We start from the raw sequence: 15,000 nt of genomic DNA on the forward strand, positions 1-15,000 counted from the left end.
ACACACACACACACACACACACACACACACACACACACACACACACACAGACACACACACACACACACACACACACACACACACACACACACACACACACAGACTGATCTGCTCAACGTGTGTCAACAGGCTGGTTTCAGGTCAATGATCTCATTAAGTGTTTTTTAAATGACAGGAATAATTCCACATTCTTGATTTTTAGATTTTATTTATTCTTTTTTTTATGAATGCACACTCTTTAAAGTTCTGTTTAGCTTTCTAACATTTCCTTCTTGCACTGACAAAACACAAAACAGTCCACTGACTAAGACTTATTTCATTGTATTGATTTTATTTTTATGATTTAATTTAAAGAAGCCCAGTTTGATATTTCAGTGATGTCACAGCTCATCTCTTTCATTTATATGGATCTAAATTTCATTACATTTACTTCTGCAAAGGTGCTTGATTATTTCCATTTTATTCAACTTTTCCTTTAAATGTCAGACGGAAATATTGTACTTTTTGTTTATTTGACAGTAATAGTATAGTAACAGTAAATAAAATAAAAATAGTAAAAGATTAACATCAAAGGATCAACTAATAATAAATGATGATGAATTATTATATAATAACCTGCCCAGCATTTTCAAGTTATTAGAATGAGCTTCATTTTTACCAGCTGCATTAAAGTAATAAACACATTAATTCATCAATTATCAATTATTATCCAATAATAAAATAATTCTGACATGAGCTGAAAAAGATGTAACAAGACAAAAAAAAACTATGTAAAAAAAAAAGCTGAAAAACAACAAATGAAAAAAAATGTAAGAAGATGAAAAAAAAAAGTAACAAAATGACAAAGATGTCAAGATGAAAAACAACAAAAAGAACATAAGAAGAAAAAAATGTCACATGATGAAAAGTGAATAAAAAAGACGTCAGAATGTGAGACAGACAGAGACGGAGACTCTGGTGGAGAAAAGATTCAGTTCAGTTGTCTTTACACAGAAACAGTCAGTAAATGTCCTTCAGAGGACGACTTTTTACTTTTATACTTTGAGGACATTTTCACTTTTCACTTTTACTGCAGTAAACAAATCAGTACTTCTACTTTTACTCGAGTATCTATACTTGTACTGCAATGAAGACTGAGAGGACTTTTGATTCCTCTACATAAAAATATACAGGAAATGTACATCTGTATATGTAGATGCTTTAGTCAACTTCAGCAAATGTATCAAAGGACAACATGAGGAGGTGTTTCTGTTCATGACACGTTTACACACACACGCACACACACACACACACACACACACACACACACACACACACACACGTGTATTTAAAAAAGAGACAGAAAAAGAAAAAACTTATTAACCCATTTAAAAGAAAAAAGAACTCATGAGATTTAGAAATGTTTTCTCACCGCGGCTTCAGTTACTTTTCAGGTCGTAGGAACCTTTGACGCGGAGCTTGTATCCGGACGGAGGTATTTTCCGAACACTCCGCCGTCCCTCCCAGTAAAAACTCCGCATCTTTCAGTCTGTGTGCCGCGAAACTGAGGAATAACATATATCAAATTAAAATAAAGCAGACGTGTGTTTGTTGACCTCAATAGAAGAAGAAGTGAAGCGGCTGATCTGAGGTCAGTTTACTGAAGAGTTTGTGACCAAACGGACGCTGAAATGTGGAAATCTTGACTTACGAAACTCTCGCGAGACTCGTACGCGTTGTTTCTTCGTTGTGGTCGTTGTATAAACTAGTGATGTTTTATAATGTGGCTGCTACTGTGGTTCAGATGTGAGCAGGTTTATGGACAGAAGACATCAGGTCAGGGCCAGAGACACGTCAGACTTTGGTTAAAATTATCACTCTCGCGAGATCTTCCAGAGGTCTGAGGTTCCCTTTCAGACATGACCAAACACAACCCTGCCAGACTCTTCAGATCAGTTTATTAATGACGATGTAACCATACAGTCTCATGTCTGAACTGTCTGACTGCACGTTGATCAGCTGTTTACATCCTACAAATCAAACCATAGCTGATACCCATCATTATTGATGATGGGTGAATCTGTTGATTGTTTCCTCCAGTAATCGATCACGTGTTTTATCTAACCAATGGTCCCCAAACAAATTCACTTAATTCTCATTAAAAACAAATAATTATCATAAACTGGGAGCATCAAACATTTTGGGTTTTTACCAGGAACAACACTGATCTATTGGTCTGGTCTGAATACTTCAGAGATCTATAATATTAATATATTCTGTTGATTAACTGATTGATTAATTTACTGCTCCTGATGCTTTTTTTCCTCATCTCTTTTTTCCCCTCCATCTTAATTTTTCATCTTTCATCCTTCCTTCCTCCCTCCCTCTTCAGTATGGAGCTTTCATCTTTACTTCATGACCTTCATCTCTCCTCTTCCTCCTCCTCCTCAGAGAAGCCCCTCCCCACTCCCTGTCTTCCTCCAATCACAGAGCTCTTGTCTCGGCTGCAGGAGAAGCTGATTGGTGCGTCCTCCGACTCTGAAACAAGCTCCCTGATTGGTCATGTGGAGCGTCTCTTCCAAACAGCTGATCCCCATTGGCTCTTCTCCCCAGCCTCCACCAATCAGGATGCTGTGGACTGGGCGGGGCTTCAGGTGGCGTACAGCTCTCTGGTCAGCGCTATGATTGGCTGCGCAGCTCTGCCGCTCTGTGAGGACGACTGCAGCTCGCTGCCTGCCTCAGCCTATCAGAGCGTCCTGAGCCGAGCCGGAGCAACGTGCTCCGCCCTCACGGCGCTTCTGGGAACTCTGAGAAACACAGAAGGTCACACCAGTCTGCTGCTGGATGTAGCTCCGCCCATCTGTGTGTTCGCTGTCACACATTTCCAGGTGTGTCATCGATGATCCAGAACATCGAGTCACACTGATTTCTTCACACTTATTAAAGGGATAGTTCGTATTATTTGAAGTGTGGGTACTGATGTGGACCCACATTTTAAACACCATCATCAGTTTAAGTCTGTGCTGTATTTTAATATTTTCACCTCTGTGCCTTTCTGTCAGACAGACAGGAAGCTACTGTCATATAAGACAAATATCACTCTCTTTAAACCAATCAAACTCCATTGACAAAATCAGTGATTTCAGGAGTTGTTGGTCTCCTGCTGCCTCCATCTGTTTGTGTTTGTGTTGTTGTGAGACTTCAGTGTTTTAAAGGGTTTGTGTGTTCATTCAGGATCAGGTTTGGACCAGCTCCTCCTCCAGAGCGGCGGCTCGGAGCCTGCAGGAGGCGCTGCTGAGGGCGGGAGGCTGGAGAGACTCTGCCCACCTCCTGATGGGTGACGGAGAGGAGAACAGAGGAATTCTGGGAGGAGTCCTGGACGTCCTGCAGCCTCAACTCACCAAGTGAGAAGCACTTTCTGAGAGTCAGTGGGAGCAGTGAGAGAGTCAAACTCGCCTCCACCCGCAAAGCTGAGATCCAGAACCGGCGTGTTACCCACAATTATCTCTAAGTCAATTCAGCGCCCACCTGGAACCATGAACCCCACGTCCCGACCCGACCCGTGATTAAACACACACACACAGTTCAGTTTAGTTCAGTTTGTTAGGATCCCTGCAGATGCTGCCACTATTCTTACTGGGATCTGACACACGTGCATAAAATTACACAACACATAACAACACATAACAAAAATGAAACGCAGCACAAACGGTCGCCGTTTCACTTAATGTTTCAAAACACATTTCAAAATCAAAAAATTCTTAATCTCACATCAGGCTTTCCAGGCTGTTTTTCTCTGACTCCTCACCAGCTCAGAGACTCACGGTCCGGCTCAGTGGGCGTGTTCTGCGTGTGGCGTGGAGCAGCAGACCAGTACATTAACAATAAAATGGCAAATATCACCTCAAAAATTAGCCAGAAAAAAAAACAGTCGGTGTTGGTCTCAGTCCAACGTTGATGGATGATGTCTTCATCCAATCAGTCCTAGTACCTGGTGCAGGTGGGGCGACAAGAGCTTCGATCAATGACAAATAAAGTCCAGAAGCTACTGATGATTTATAGATCAGATCACCTGCAGCAGGTACAAGATCAAACAAATCTCTGATCTGACCGTTTACATCATTTTGTTGATTTCTCTGTTTATTGTTTGTAGATTTTCATATGAAGCTGTGTGTGTGTGTGTGTGTGTGTGTGTGTGTGTGTGTGTGTGTGTGTGTGTGTTTGCAGGGACTCATGGCAGCGTTGTGAAGCAGTGAAGTTGGTGTTTGCATGGACTCTCCTGCAGGTTTGTTGTCAGTAATGTTTGTGTAGAAAACTTCGTTCACTCAGGGCTCAAATTTATATCACAATATTACAAACATAGTGTGTGTGTGTGTGTGTGTGTGTGTGTGTGTGTGTGTGTGTGTGTGTGTGTGTGTGTGTGTGTGTCTTGTGCAGGTGACTCGCCCGTCTCTCTCCCCTCACCTACCTCGCTTCCTCCCCCCCTCCCTCCTCCTCAGCGACCACTACAGACCAGAGAACTGCATGCTGGGAATTCGCTGTCTGCACCACATTGTTCTTAATACGGTGAGAGCACACACACACACACACACACAGACACACACACACAGACACACACACACACACACACACACACACATTCTCTCTCTCTGAGAAAGAGTAAATTTATAAAATACAACAAAGTTTACAAAAGAAAGAAATAAAGGAAACTCAAGTATCTGTTAGTAATGAAGGTCAGTATAACAGTGATCATGTTCAAAGATCAGCATCAAACAACTGAGGAGGATGATGATGAGGATGATGATGATGATGATGATGATGATGATGATGATGATGATGATGATGAGGATGATGATGATGAGGATGATGATGATTGTGTGTGTGTTCAGCCTGCTGCAGATCTGCGTCAGTTCAACAGAGCAGAGGTTCTCTACCAGGCCTTATTCAGACACCTGTACACCACAGAGACACTGGTCATACAGGTAACACACACACACACACACACACACACACACACACACACACACATACACACACACACACACACACACACACATACACACATACACACATACACACACACACACACACACACACATACACATACACACACACACACACACACACACACACACACACATACACACACACACACACACACACACACACACAGATGAATGCACACATGAACACACACAGTCAAGTTTTTCTACATCAAACTGTGAAAATGTCTCTGTAGTATTGACGATCAATACTATTGATGATCAATAAGTCTGATTGGTGTGTCTGTAGTCCGTCCTGTCTTGTCTCTTGGACCTGTTGGTTGTCTTGGAGACGCCCCCCTCCTCGCTCGCCCCCTCCTCCTCTTGCAGGAAGCCCTGTCGCCATGATGATGTGCTGCGTCTGGTCCTCACACACATGGAGGCGGAGCACAAGGTGGCGCTGCGGCGTGTCTACGCCTCGGCTCTGCCCGCATACATCGACAGGTAGGAGCGCTTGATATTCACTCCTGGTGCAGCAGTAACCAGTAGACAGGTGGAGTTTGGCTCTCAGGGTGCATTTGTTTGTTTTTTGTTTGTTTTGTGTGTGGCGGGGTCAGAATGGGCGTGGCTGTGTGCAGACACCTGCGGCGAGTGGAGCAGGTGGTGCTGGGATACCTGGAGGTCAGAGACCCGCCTGAAGAGACGAGTCGACTGAAGATCCTGGAGACGCTGCAGAGAACCATCAGAACCGCCTGGCCCCGGTCAGAACACACACACACACACACACACACACACACACACACACACACACACACACACACACACACACACACACACACACACAAAGGATGTCTTTAATGTCACATGAGTAATTTTTTACAAAGTTCCTGCCTGTTTGCTCTGATCAGCTTCCTGTCTCTCTGTCTCTCAGGATGACGTGTCGAGTTGACGTGTTGCTGCGTTGCCTGTTGAAGTTGCTGCTTGATGCGTCTTCAGACTCTGAGCTCAGTGACTCAGTCAGACAGAAGCTGATGGATCAAACATCTGTCTGCATCAAACTGCTGGACGGCTGCTCACATGGAAACCTGCAGGTGAGTTTACCTGTCGACTGTCTCACCTCACTGCTGCCTGTCTGTCTGTCTGTCTGTCTGTCCTGCAGAGTCTTTTAGTTTTATGGAAAAATAACTGAAATCTGTGAAAAGTTGGTTTGATTTCAACAAACTGTCACTGAATTTAAATTTTTACAGCCGTTAGTGTCGACTGCTAACCCTCACCTGTCTGTCTGTCTGTCTGTCTGTCTGTCTGTCTGTCTGTCAGCCTCTCCTCCAGCAGGTCGACAGCAGCTGTTGCAGCTCCGAGGTGCTCAGTTGCCTAGCGACAGTAACTATGGGGACAGAGAGGTGATGCAGCACAGCTGGAGGTCAGACTGTAACAGAGCAGCTGGATCCTGTCAGACAGAGCTGAGGGCTGAAGTGAAACGCTGTGTCTGTCTCTCGGGACTATGTCACTTCCTGTCTGTGGCTCATTGGTTCCTGCTGAAGACATGAGCTTTTAAAAACATTTCATACATATGTGGTGTCACTTTTTAAAAAAAATAAATTTCTTCTCCTCACTGGAGTTTTTATAAAACAAACCAGAGGAGCTGTGGATCAGTTGGGGACTATTTTCAGCGGCGGATGAGCGGAGGAACACAGTCTGTCAGACGTGTTAATAGGACACGTTCAAGAAACAAAGTGACAAACTGCTGCTGCGTTTATGAGCGTGAGAGGATTCAACACACAGAACACAGAGTTAAATCTCATCCTCCATCAGCAGAGCAGCTGACAAACACCTGAAACTTACGCTGCCTTCATGAAAACATGTAAAACAGAGTTTCACAGCTTCTTGGTGATATTAAAGTGCTTCATGTTCAGTCCAGTGTTGCGTTCACAGACCTCAGAAATATTCAGTCATAGTGATTTATGTTTTTGTCTCCACATCACAAACAGTGATGCTAACACTGTGTTAGAGCAGGACGGCAGCGTCGGAGCGTCTTCAGCTGCAGTTCCTCTACTGTCCACTGGGATCACACTGAAAAGATCTGACACAGGTCACTGATCTCGAGAGGAACCTGGCTGCAGACCTCCGACCTCCACGGTTGACAGGAAACACGTGACCTTCACACGCAGCAGAGGATGTTTATTTTTGTTTTTTCCTGTGTGAAGGTCACATTCAGTTTCATTCTTAAAACTGGCACATAAAAAAATAAGCACATGGATTAAAGAATATAGAGACAAAGTTTATTCATGAAATATTTTAAAAGTGTATTGACTCTAAAGGCCTCATACAATAATTCAAATTAAGGATATGAAGTTAATTCAATAAGTCTTTAAAATGCCACACACACCAGCAGGGGGCTGCAGGGGGAGCTCTGATTGGCTGAGAAGTCCAGTGAGGTCTCCAGATGTTGACCTGATGCAGAGTGGACAGACAGGATCTGATGTTCGACTGTGAGACAAAAACACTCAAAGGTTAAATGATGATGACAACTACAGTACGACAAGAACAGACGGTGACGGACGAAACATCTCACAAACATTTACTGAGTGAAACTGAAATCCAGCTCTTCAAAGGTTTCAGCAATATAAACAATAGGAAATAATACAGATCGAAATGTTTCTACAAACCATTTCATCCTGTTTTTATTTAGGTTTTATACAAAGTCCCACCGTCTTTAGAACTGAGGTTGGATAATAAATATTCTCAGTCATCCGGGTCATGGTCTTCACATCGAGGCAACTGCTGTTTGGAAAAGGGGAGGCACTTTTGAAAAACACTTGGCAGGTGATTGGATGAACCATCTGTCTGTCACGTGTAACATGGCACTCAGTGATCATCAACATGTGGCAGGTGAAGACGTTCTGTCGCTAACTGGCAGCTCTCTGTGTTCCAACAGGATTGGTAATTTCTTTAAATTGGCTAGTTGGCCAAGTTCAGGATGTTTGTTTTGAAATTTTGGAGAAATATTTCATTTGAATTGAATTTGAATGTACATTCTGTGAGAAAGTGCAGCCGTCTCTACTTTGTTTTCTTTGCACAGTTGGCAGAAGCGTTCGTCTTCGGGGAGCCATGATTTTTTTGTCTCGATGGTCAGACTGAGTCTCTACTTTCTAAGTCCAGAGAGAACTGACTTTTGTTCTGTACTTTTGTCTGTGTTCCAGTCGGTGATGTAGTTTTGTTTCAGTGATGTCACAGGTGGACAAATCAAAAATCATGAGACGAGACACAGAATAAAGTTACTCAGTGAATCTTTATTTCCCTGACTGCATTTAAAAACTATAAAGCAGCATTCATTCTGTAATTTTGACAGTTTTACATAAATCACAATGATAATGAAAAAGAAAAATATTTTCCCAGAAGCCAACAGTGACCTGCAGCTGCCAGACAAACGTGGACGCTCAGGTGACACAGAGACAAAACAAAACTCAACAACATGAGATTTGAAATGTGTCGGAATCGCAGAGACACCTGAGAATCCACACAGGTGAGAAGCAGTTTACTCACAACAGCTGTGGGAAAAGATTGTAGCTCTGGCTTGAAAAAAAAAGTTGATTTATTTCATGTTCATATTTGAATCAGACTTTATCGGCTCAGTTTTATTCCTTGTACTCTTCATCTGGCTGCAGTTTCTGCTACGAAACAATGACACAAGAAAACGTCTTTTACTTTGTGTCCATGTGTTCACGTCTTATAAATAATATTAAAGTCTTATTTTGTGATTGTTCTGTTCTCAGCACAGTGAAACACGTCCCACTCCGCCTCACGACCCCGTGGCTCATCGCTGATTCACAGCAGCTGCTGCTTCTTCAAACAGGCTGATCAATACTTCCCTGTGATCAGCTGATTCCTGTGAGTTCTGATTGGCTGCTGCATGATTCAAAATGCATACAGACTGAAAGTTTATTGACCTCAGAAACAGTCAGAAAAAACAAACTCAGGGTTGATTTAGTGGCTGCAGGATCGTATCACTGTTTTCATCAGCAGATTTTATATTTTTTGTGACTTTTCAGCCACGTGAGACTTCAGTTACAACTTTTCTGGACTTTGTGGTGAGACAGTTGAGACAACAGATGCATGATGGGAACAGTCTGAGCTGCTGCAGATATTTAACAGTTAACAAGAAAAAACAAACCTGAATGTTTCTTTGGTGTCACATCAGGTCACTTTGAACTTCCTGTCCAGCTGTCTCACATCTGTGTGTGTGTGTGTGTGTGAGCAGCGAGTCCAGCTGGTCCAGTCTGTGTCTCAGTCCCACTAAACTCTCTTCAGTCTCCAGTCGTCTCACGTCCAGCGTCTCCTGCCGAGTCCACAGGCTGCAGCGCAGACGAGCCTCAACAACAAACAAACAAACACGGTCAGTTTCTCTCATCATGACTCCACAGACACGGACAGTCTGTCTCCTCCAGAGGACATCAGTCACACGTCTGTGTCCCCACTACAGACTTACACGCAGGACGTGTTCAGCTGAGCTCAGCACAAAGACCTGAAGCCAAACATGGTCAAATTAAAGTGACCTGATACAGATAAGAGCACAAACAATGAATTTACAGTAAAGAAATGTTCAAGTCTGTCAGAGTTTTCACTTTATTAAAGGTGTTTGATCAGAATCATTGAGGAAAAAGCTGCTAAATAATTTAGTTTCTCTGTAAAACTGTAAGATAAGATCAACTTTATTGATCCCACCCCGAGGAAATTCACTTTACAGCAGCTCAAAAAAGTGATAAATAGAACACTGATACAATAATAAGATCGAAATATAAAGAGCAGCCAGCTGTGACTTGTACAGAGATGTTTGTATATGTGAACAGATTTATGTGTCTGTGTGAAAAATTACAAACACGCTGCATTAAATTACAAGAATCACTTTACTGAAAATGTTTGATCAGGAAAAATCTGTCCAATAACAGTTTCTCTGTAAAAAATCAACATGTAAATTGATTCTTTTTGTACTTAAAGTCAGTGTCTGACTGCAGCCAGTCTTTTTTTTTACAGTGTAGTAGAAGTACAGTGTGAATCACAGCTCCAGGTTTAGTGTAACCCTGAGCTAACAGTGTGTGTGTGTGTGTGTGTGTGTGTGTGTGTGTGTGTGTGTGTGTGTGTGTGTGTGTGTGTGTGTGTGTGTGTGTTTATCTTTGTTTCTGTTGCTGGACGTTAATAATAATTAATAAGTTAATAATAAAATCTTGTTTACCTTCAGTTGGTCTTCTTGTTGTCTCAGTTTTTCACTCTGCAGCTCAGCCTCCCACCTCTCCTCCTGCACACACACACACACACACACACACACACACACACACACACACACACACACACACACACACACACACACACACACACACACACACACACACACACACACGTATGTATGAAGATGTGCTGAAATGTTTCTTTTTTGAGTTTGAATGTAAAAAACTTGATAAACAGCAGCTTGTGTATCAATAAACTGTCAGTAATCAGTCGACAAAACAGATTTCTATCTTCTAAGTTTATCAACATTATTATTATTATTGCCTCATTTTTTAAATTATTGGTGATTTATTGATTGATTTGAATGACAACAGCAACAGAACATTAATCTGTCACCTCAGTACTGAAGGCTGATCTCTGAGCAGCTGTAGAGAGATAGAAACATTCCTCCTCTTCCTCTTCCTCCCTGCTGTCCTCCTACACACACACACACACACACACACACACACACACACACACACACAGAAGAAGTTAACATTGTTTAAATGCAGCTTATTATTATTATTATTTATTGAATTTATGTTAATTTGCTGAAGTTGATGTTTCCTGTTTGTTTTCCTGCTGACATTAAAACTATTGATTATTGATTTATTGATCATTAATATTAATCATTTGTGATGCTTCACCTCTTCTCTCTCGTGTCGTTGGTCTTCTGTCACATGAAGCTTTTCATGTTTGTTTTCCAGCTCCTCCTCTGTCAGAATTAGCCCCGCCTCTTTCAGCTGTAGCTCCTCCTCTTGTTGTTTTAGCTCCGCCTCCTTCAGAAGCAGCTGTTTGTCTGAGGATCAATCAAACAGATGATCATCTCTGAAAAACCTGACAGATCATGTTTGTTTGGAGGAAACATGGATGAATGATGGAGACGTGACTGACTGAGCTGGTTGATCTGCAGCTCCTGCTCCGTCACACGGCGCCCCCTGTCCTCCAGCTGACACACTGCAGCTTTAACATCATCCAACCGGACAGACAGAGCCTGAGACACAGACAGACAGACAGACAGCAGCATTGATTACTGATCAGCAGATCATAGGACGATCAATGAGCAACAGTTTTAATGATAAATTGGAACAGTTCTCTGGTTCCAGCTTTTCAAATGTCTTCATGAGACTAAACAGATTTTTTATTTGATTTGATTTCTTTTTCCTTCACAGTCCAGGTGTGAAAGACATCTGAGTCAATAAATCACATTTCTATAAATACAAAATAATCTAAGCGTGACTCAGATAAATGTATGAAGCCTCATCAAACTAAACCTCGTCTCTTTTCATTTTACTGGAGGTAATTATGAACATTTGAACAAACGACGTGACAAACGAAATAAATCTACTCCTGACTGTCTCTGCAGGAATATTATTAATGCTGTCATGTTTCATTTTGAGCTCAGGTCCTCCACCTGCTGCTGGGTTCCTGTTCCCACCACACAGAGGTCACTGTTCTCTTTGGTGTCATTAATAACTAAAATCAGCCTCCTACATATTTATCAGTCAGATTTTCAACCAGAACACAGAAACAGCGTTTAGAAAAGTAATCAATGATCTACATATAAACTATCTGTTCTTGTTCTTCTGGATCTCAGTGCTGCTTCACACTGTTGACCACGTTCTCTCACTGGATAGATTAAAACACTGGGTGGGACCATCTGGCCCGGTTCTCCACTGGTTTAGAACCCATGTACGAGACAGGCAGTTGGTGTCTGTTCTGTGTGGACTCGTCCAGGATCACTTCTTTGGTCTCTACTGTTCAATATCTACATGCTCCTGCTTGCACAGGTCACACAGAAATACAAAATAAACTACCAGAATTATGCAGATGAGCCACAGCTGTATTTATCCACTGATCCACTGATAACCTTGATCCCACACCAGTGTTTCTCAGTCCTGGTCCTCAGAGACACTGTCCTGCATGTTTCAGATGTTTCTGCTCCGACACACCTGATTCAGATCATCAGGTTGTTGTCAGGTTTCTGCAGAGGCTTGATGACGAGCTGATCATGAGGATCAGGTGTGTTGGAGCAGAGAAACATCTCAAACATGCAGGACAGTGTCCTCTGAGGACCAGGACTGAGAAACACTGCCGTACACTCTGTTCTCTTCTTAAATCTCCACTGACTGACAAAGCTTTGAGTAGAACCACACCTGAGACAGACTCCTACACTGAACACCTTTAGAACCAGATTAAGAACCGACTCCCTCATGCATGTGTTTGTCTTTGACATATTTCAGTACATTTTGCACTGACTTTTTTTTTAATGTTCATACTTATTTTGCCTTTGTTTCGATTGTTATTTGTATCATTGCTTTAATGTAAAGCACATTGTGTTGCTGTGTGTGAAATGTGCTTTATAAATAAAGTTTGATTTGAGTCTCCAGTGAAAACTTTAAATTTAAAGTTGAAGTTTTACTAATAATTTTTATTCTGTTTTTTCCTGTAAAAAGAAACTTTGAAGTTCTGAATCAAACTCCCAAAACTTTAAGAAAGTTTTAAAATAAACTGTTTAAACATTTTACTGACTTATAATCTTTTGTTAAGATGATTTATTTTTCTTCTTTAGATAAAATTTAATCTTTTGAGTTTCAGAAACCAGCAAAAAAAGTTGTATTTTAAAAATAACAATAACTTGTGTGCCTCACAGCAGAACGTCCTGAGTTTGATCCCCCCGCTGGATCAGGGCCTTTCTGTGTGCATGTTCTCCCCGTGTCTGCGTGGGTTCTCTCCAGGTTCTCCGGCTTCCTCCCACAGTCCACAGACATGCATGCAGGTTAACTGGTGACTCTAAATTGTCTGTAGGTGTGAATGTGAGTGTCAGTGGTCGTCTGTCTCTATGCGTCAGTCCTGTGATGAACTGGCGACTTGTCCAGGGTGAACCCCGCCTCTCACCCAAAGTCAGCTGGGATAGACTCCACCCCCCCGACCCTTCAGAAATAAGCGTTTACAGAAAATGGATGGATGAATAACTCGTGAAGATTTTGCTCCAAGTGAAATTTAACCTCAGCTTTTATTCACTTTTACAAAACTTTACCAAACTGTTTTGCTCCTGATGTTTTTATTTGATCAGTTTAACTTTCATTATTTTTGTTGTTATATTTAAGTCAATAAAATAATGATTTAATGTCCTGAAAACGTGTTTCTCATCAGTTAATTCTCACTTTTTGCCTCCTAATGATCAACAACAAGCTACACTTCATTTACATGTGTGTGTGTGTGTGTGTGTGTGTGTGTGTGTGTGTGTGTGTGTGTGTTGGACCTGTTTGTGTTGTATCTGTCTGTCCAGCTCCTTCAGTTGTTCTGTTCTCTGCTGCTGCTGCTGACTGCAGACACTCAGCTCCTGCAGGAAACAACACACTCATCAGGAAACACACACACACACACAGAGGACAGCCTGTGTGTGTGTGTGTGTGTGTGTGTGTGTGTGTGTGTGGTCACCTGTTCCACAGTCTCCAGGTGTTTCTTCTTCTCCTCCACTCGTTCACTGAGCAGAGACAACAGCTCAGAGTTCTCTGAAACACAAACATCATGTTGGTTCTTTGGTTCTTGAGTTTCCTTCATTTAAATAATCTGTGCGTTCTATGTGACGTTCTGCTGTATGTTCTTATATTTTATTCTTTCATGTATATTTTAATATGATATAGTTTTGTATGTTACTGAGGTGAAAGTTGGATGAGAGATGAAACGTTTCCCTCGAGTGACTCGAGTATCTGACTGCAGATGACGGTCCACGTTCCGTGACGTTCCGTGTGGCTGCAGGTTTTCGTTCTTACCGAGCCGGAGGACGCCAGGCTCGACTCATTCAATCAGCTGATCTCACTCTTCAAACAGCTGATTGGTTAGAACAAAAACCTGCAGCCACTCGGACACGCCTGGTTTACTGGCTTCACTTCAGGCAGTGACAGTCTGTCCTGTCGTGTCTCACTCATTATGTCCTCAACAGGACGGGACCCTGAAGTCTCGTAGAGACTGTGGACATCGGTCCTGCAGCCGCTCACATGCTGAGCGAGTGTTTGATTCTAGACTGCACAGTGGAAAACCCAGTTTTTCATGTTGTGCAGCTGCAGCGTGGAACAACATGCAGAACAATTTAAAAGGTTCCTCAGTTTTATCCACAGGTCAGTTTACATCTTTAACTGTGTGACATTTGACCTCCAATGTTCCTGATGAACCTTCAGTCTGAACTGTTTTGATCTTTTATTCATTCTTAAAATCTTATTGTGACTTTTATTGTTTTTACTTCTTGTTTCTTCTGAGTTTCTCTTCAATGTTTTTTGTGTCTGGGATCTTTAATTGTTCTTCTGAAGTTAAATGAATCAATGAATGAACACGTTGAATTTTTTCTGTGTTCTTTCTGTAGTTTTTCTAATGAGCTTCATTACAGACGTCTGTTGTGTCTCACAGTATATAATCTGTATGTGATGATGTCACACCATTCAGCTGCTCCTGAGTGGCTGCTGTATCTCTGACCACTTCCTGTTTGAGAAGCTGGGCGTGGCCGTGCTCCTCCCTCTGTTTATCAAGCTCCGCCTCCACAGCTGACAGACACCTGACAGACACACAAACAGAAACTCCAGTCACACATGAACGTCTGCAGTCAAACTTTATTTTTAAAGAATTTAACACTGATGACTTTTTCTGATCTTTACTGAAGCAGCACATTATGAATTATTGTTTTGTTTTATGTCACATCCAAATATTTCAGCTGAAACTTTTAGTTGCCAACTTGATTCACTGTTTCAGTCATTTTTCAAGAAAAATATCAAACATT

General features: G+C 42.0%; 2 protein-coding genes across 2 annotated transcripts in view; one reads left to right on the forward strand and one right to left on the reverse strand.

Moving 5' to 3' along the window:
* Positions 1 to 1,951: 1,951 nt before the first annotated feature.
* Positions 1,952 to 6,873, forward strand: tti2 (TELO2 interacting protein 2). Its single transcript, XM_084727738.1, has 9 exons — positions 1,952 to 2,867; positions 3,214 to 3,383; positions 4,207 to 4,264; positions 4,417 to 4,545; positions 4,869 to 4,961; positions 5,272 to 5,465; positions 5,579 to 5,722; positions 5,893 to 6,052; positions 6,279 to 6,873. The coding sequence occupies exons 1-9, from the start codon at positions 2,292 to 2,294 to the stop codon at positions 6,363 to 6,365; spliced, it is 1,611 nt and encodes a 536-aa protein (XP_084583864.1). The 5' UTR covers positions 1,952 to 2,291; the 3' UTR covers positions 6,366 to 6,873.
* A 2,160-nt stretch (positions 6,874 to 9,033) lies between these two features.
* The window catches only part of cntrl (centriolin), a 29,074-nt gene continuing 23,107 nt past the window's right edge, over positions 9,034 to 15,000 (reverse strand). The window contains exons 33-40 of the mRNA XM_084727739.1: positions 14,663 to 14,778; positions 13,668 to 13,741; positions 13,489 to 13,569; positions 11,118 to 11,217; positions 10,871 to 11,022; positions 10,581 to 10,661; positions 10,192 to 10,254; positions 9,034 to 9,330 (exon numbers count right to left, since the gene is read on the reverse strand). Of these exons, the coding sequence (XP_084583865.1) occupies positions 9,151 to 9,330; positions 10,192 to 10,254; positions 10,581 to 10,661; positions 10,871 to 11,022; positions 11,118 to 11,217; positions 13,489 to 13,569; positions 13,668 to 13,741; positions 14,663 to 14,778 (847 nt within the window). The 3' untranslated portion in view covers positions 9,034 to 9,150. The remainder of the gene's footprint in view (positions 9,331 to 10,191; positions 10,255 to 10,580; positions 10,662 to 10,870; positions 11,023 to 11,117; positions 11,218 to 13,488; positions 13,570 to 13,667; positions 13,742 to 14,662; positions 14,779 to 15,000) is intronic.

This window comes from Lutjanus erythropterus, chromosome 10 (genome assembly GCF_056507025.1).
Source record: "Lutjanus erythropterus isolate fLutEry1 chromosome 10, fLutEry1.hap2, whole genome shotgun sequence".
Classification (NCBI taxonomy): Eukaryota; Metazoa; Chordata; class Actinopteri; order Lutjaniformes; family Lutjanidae; genus Lutjanus; species Lutjanus erythropterus.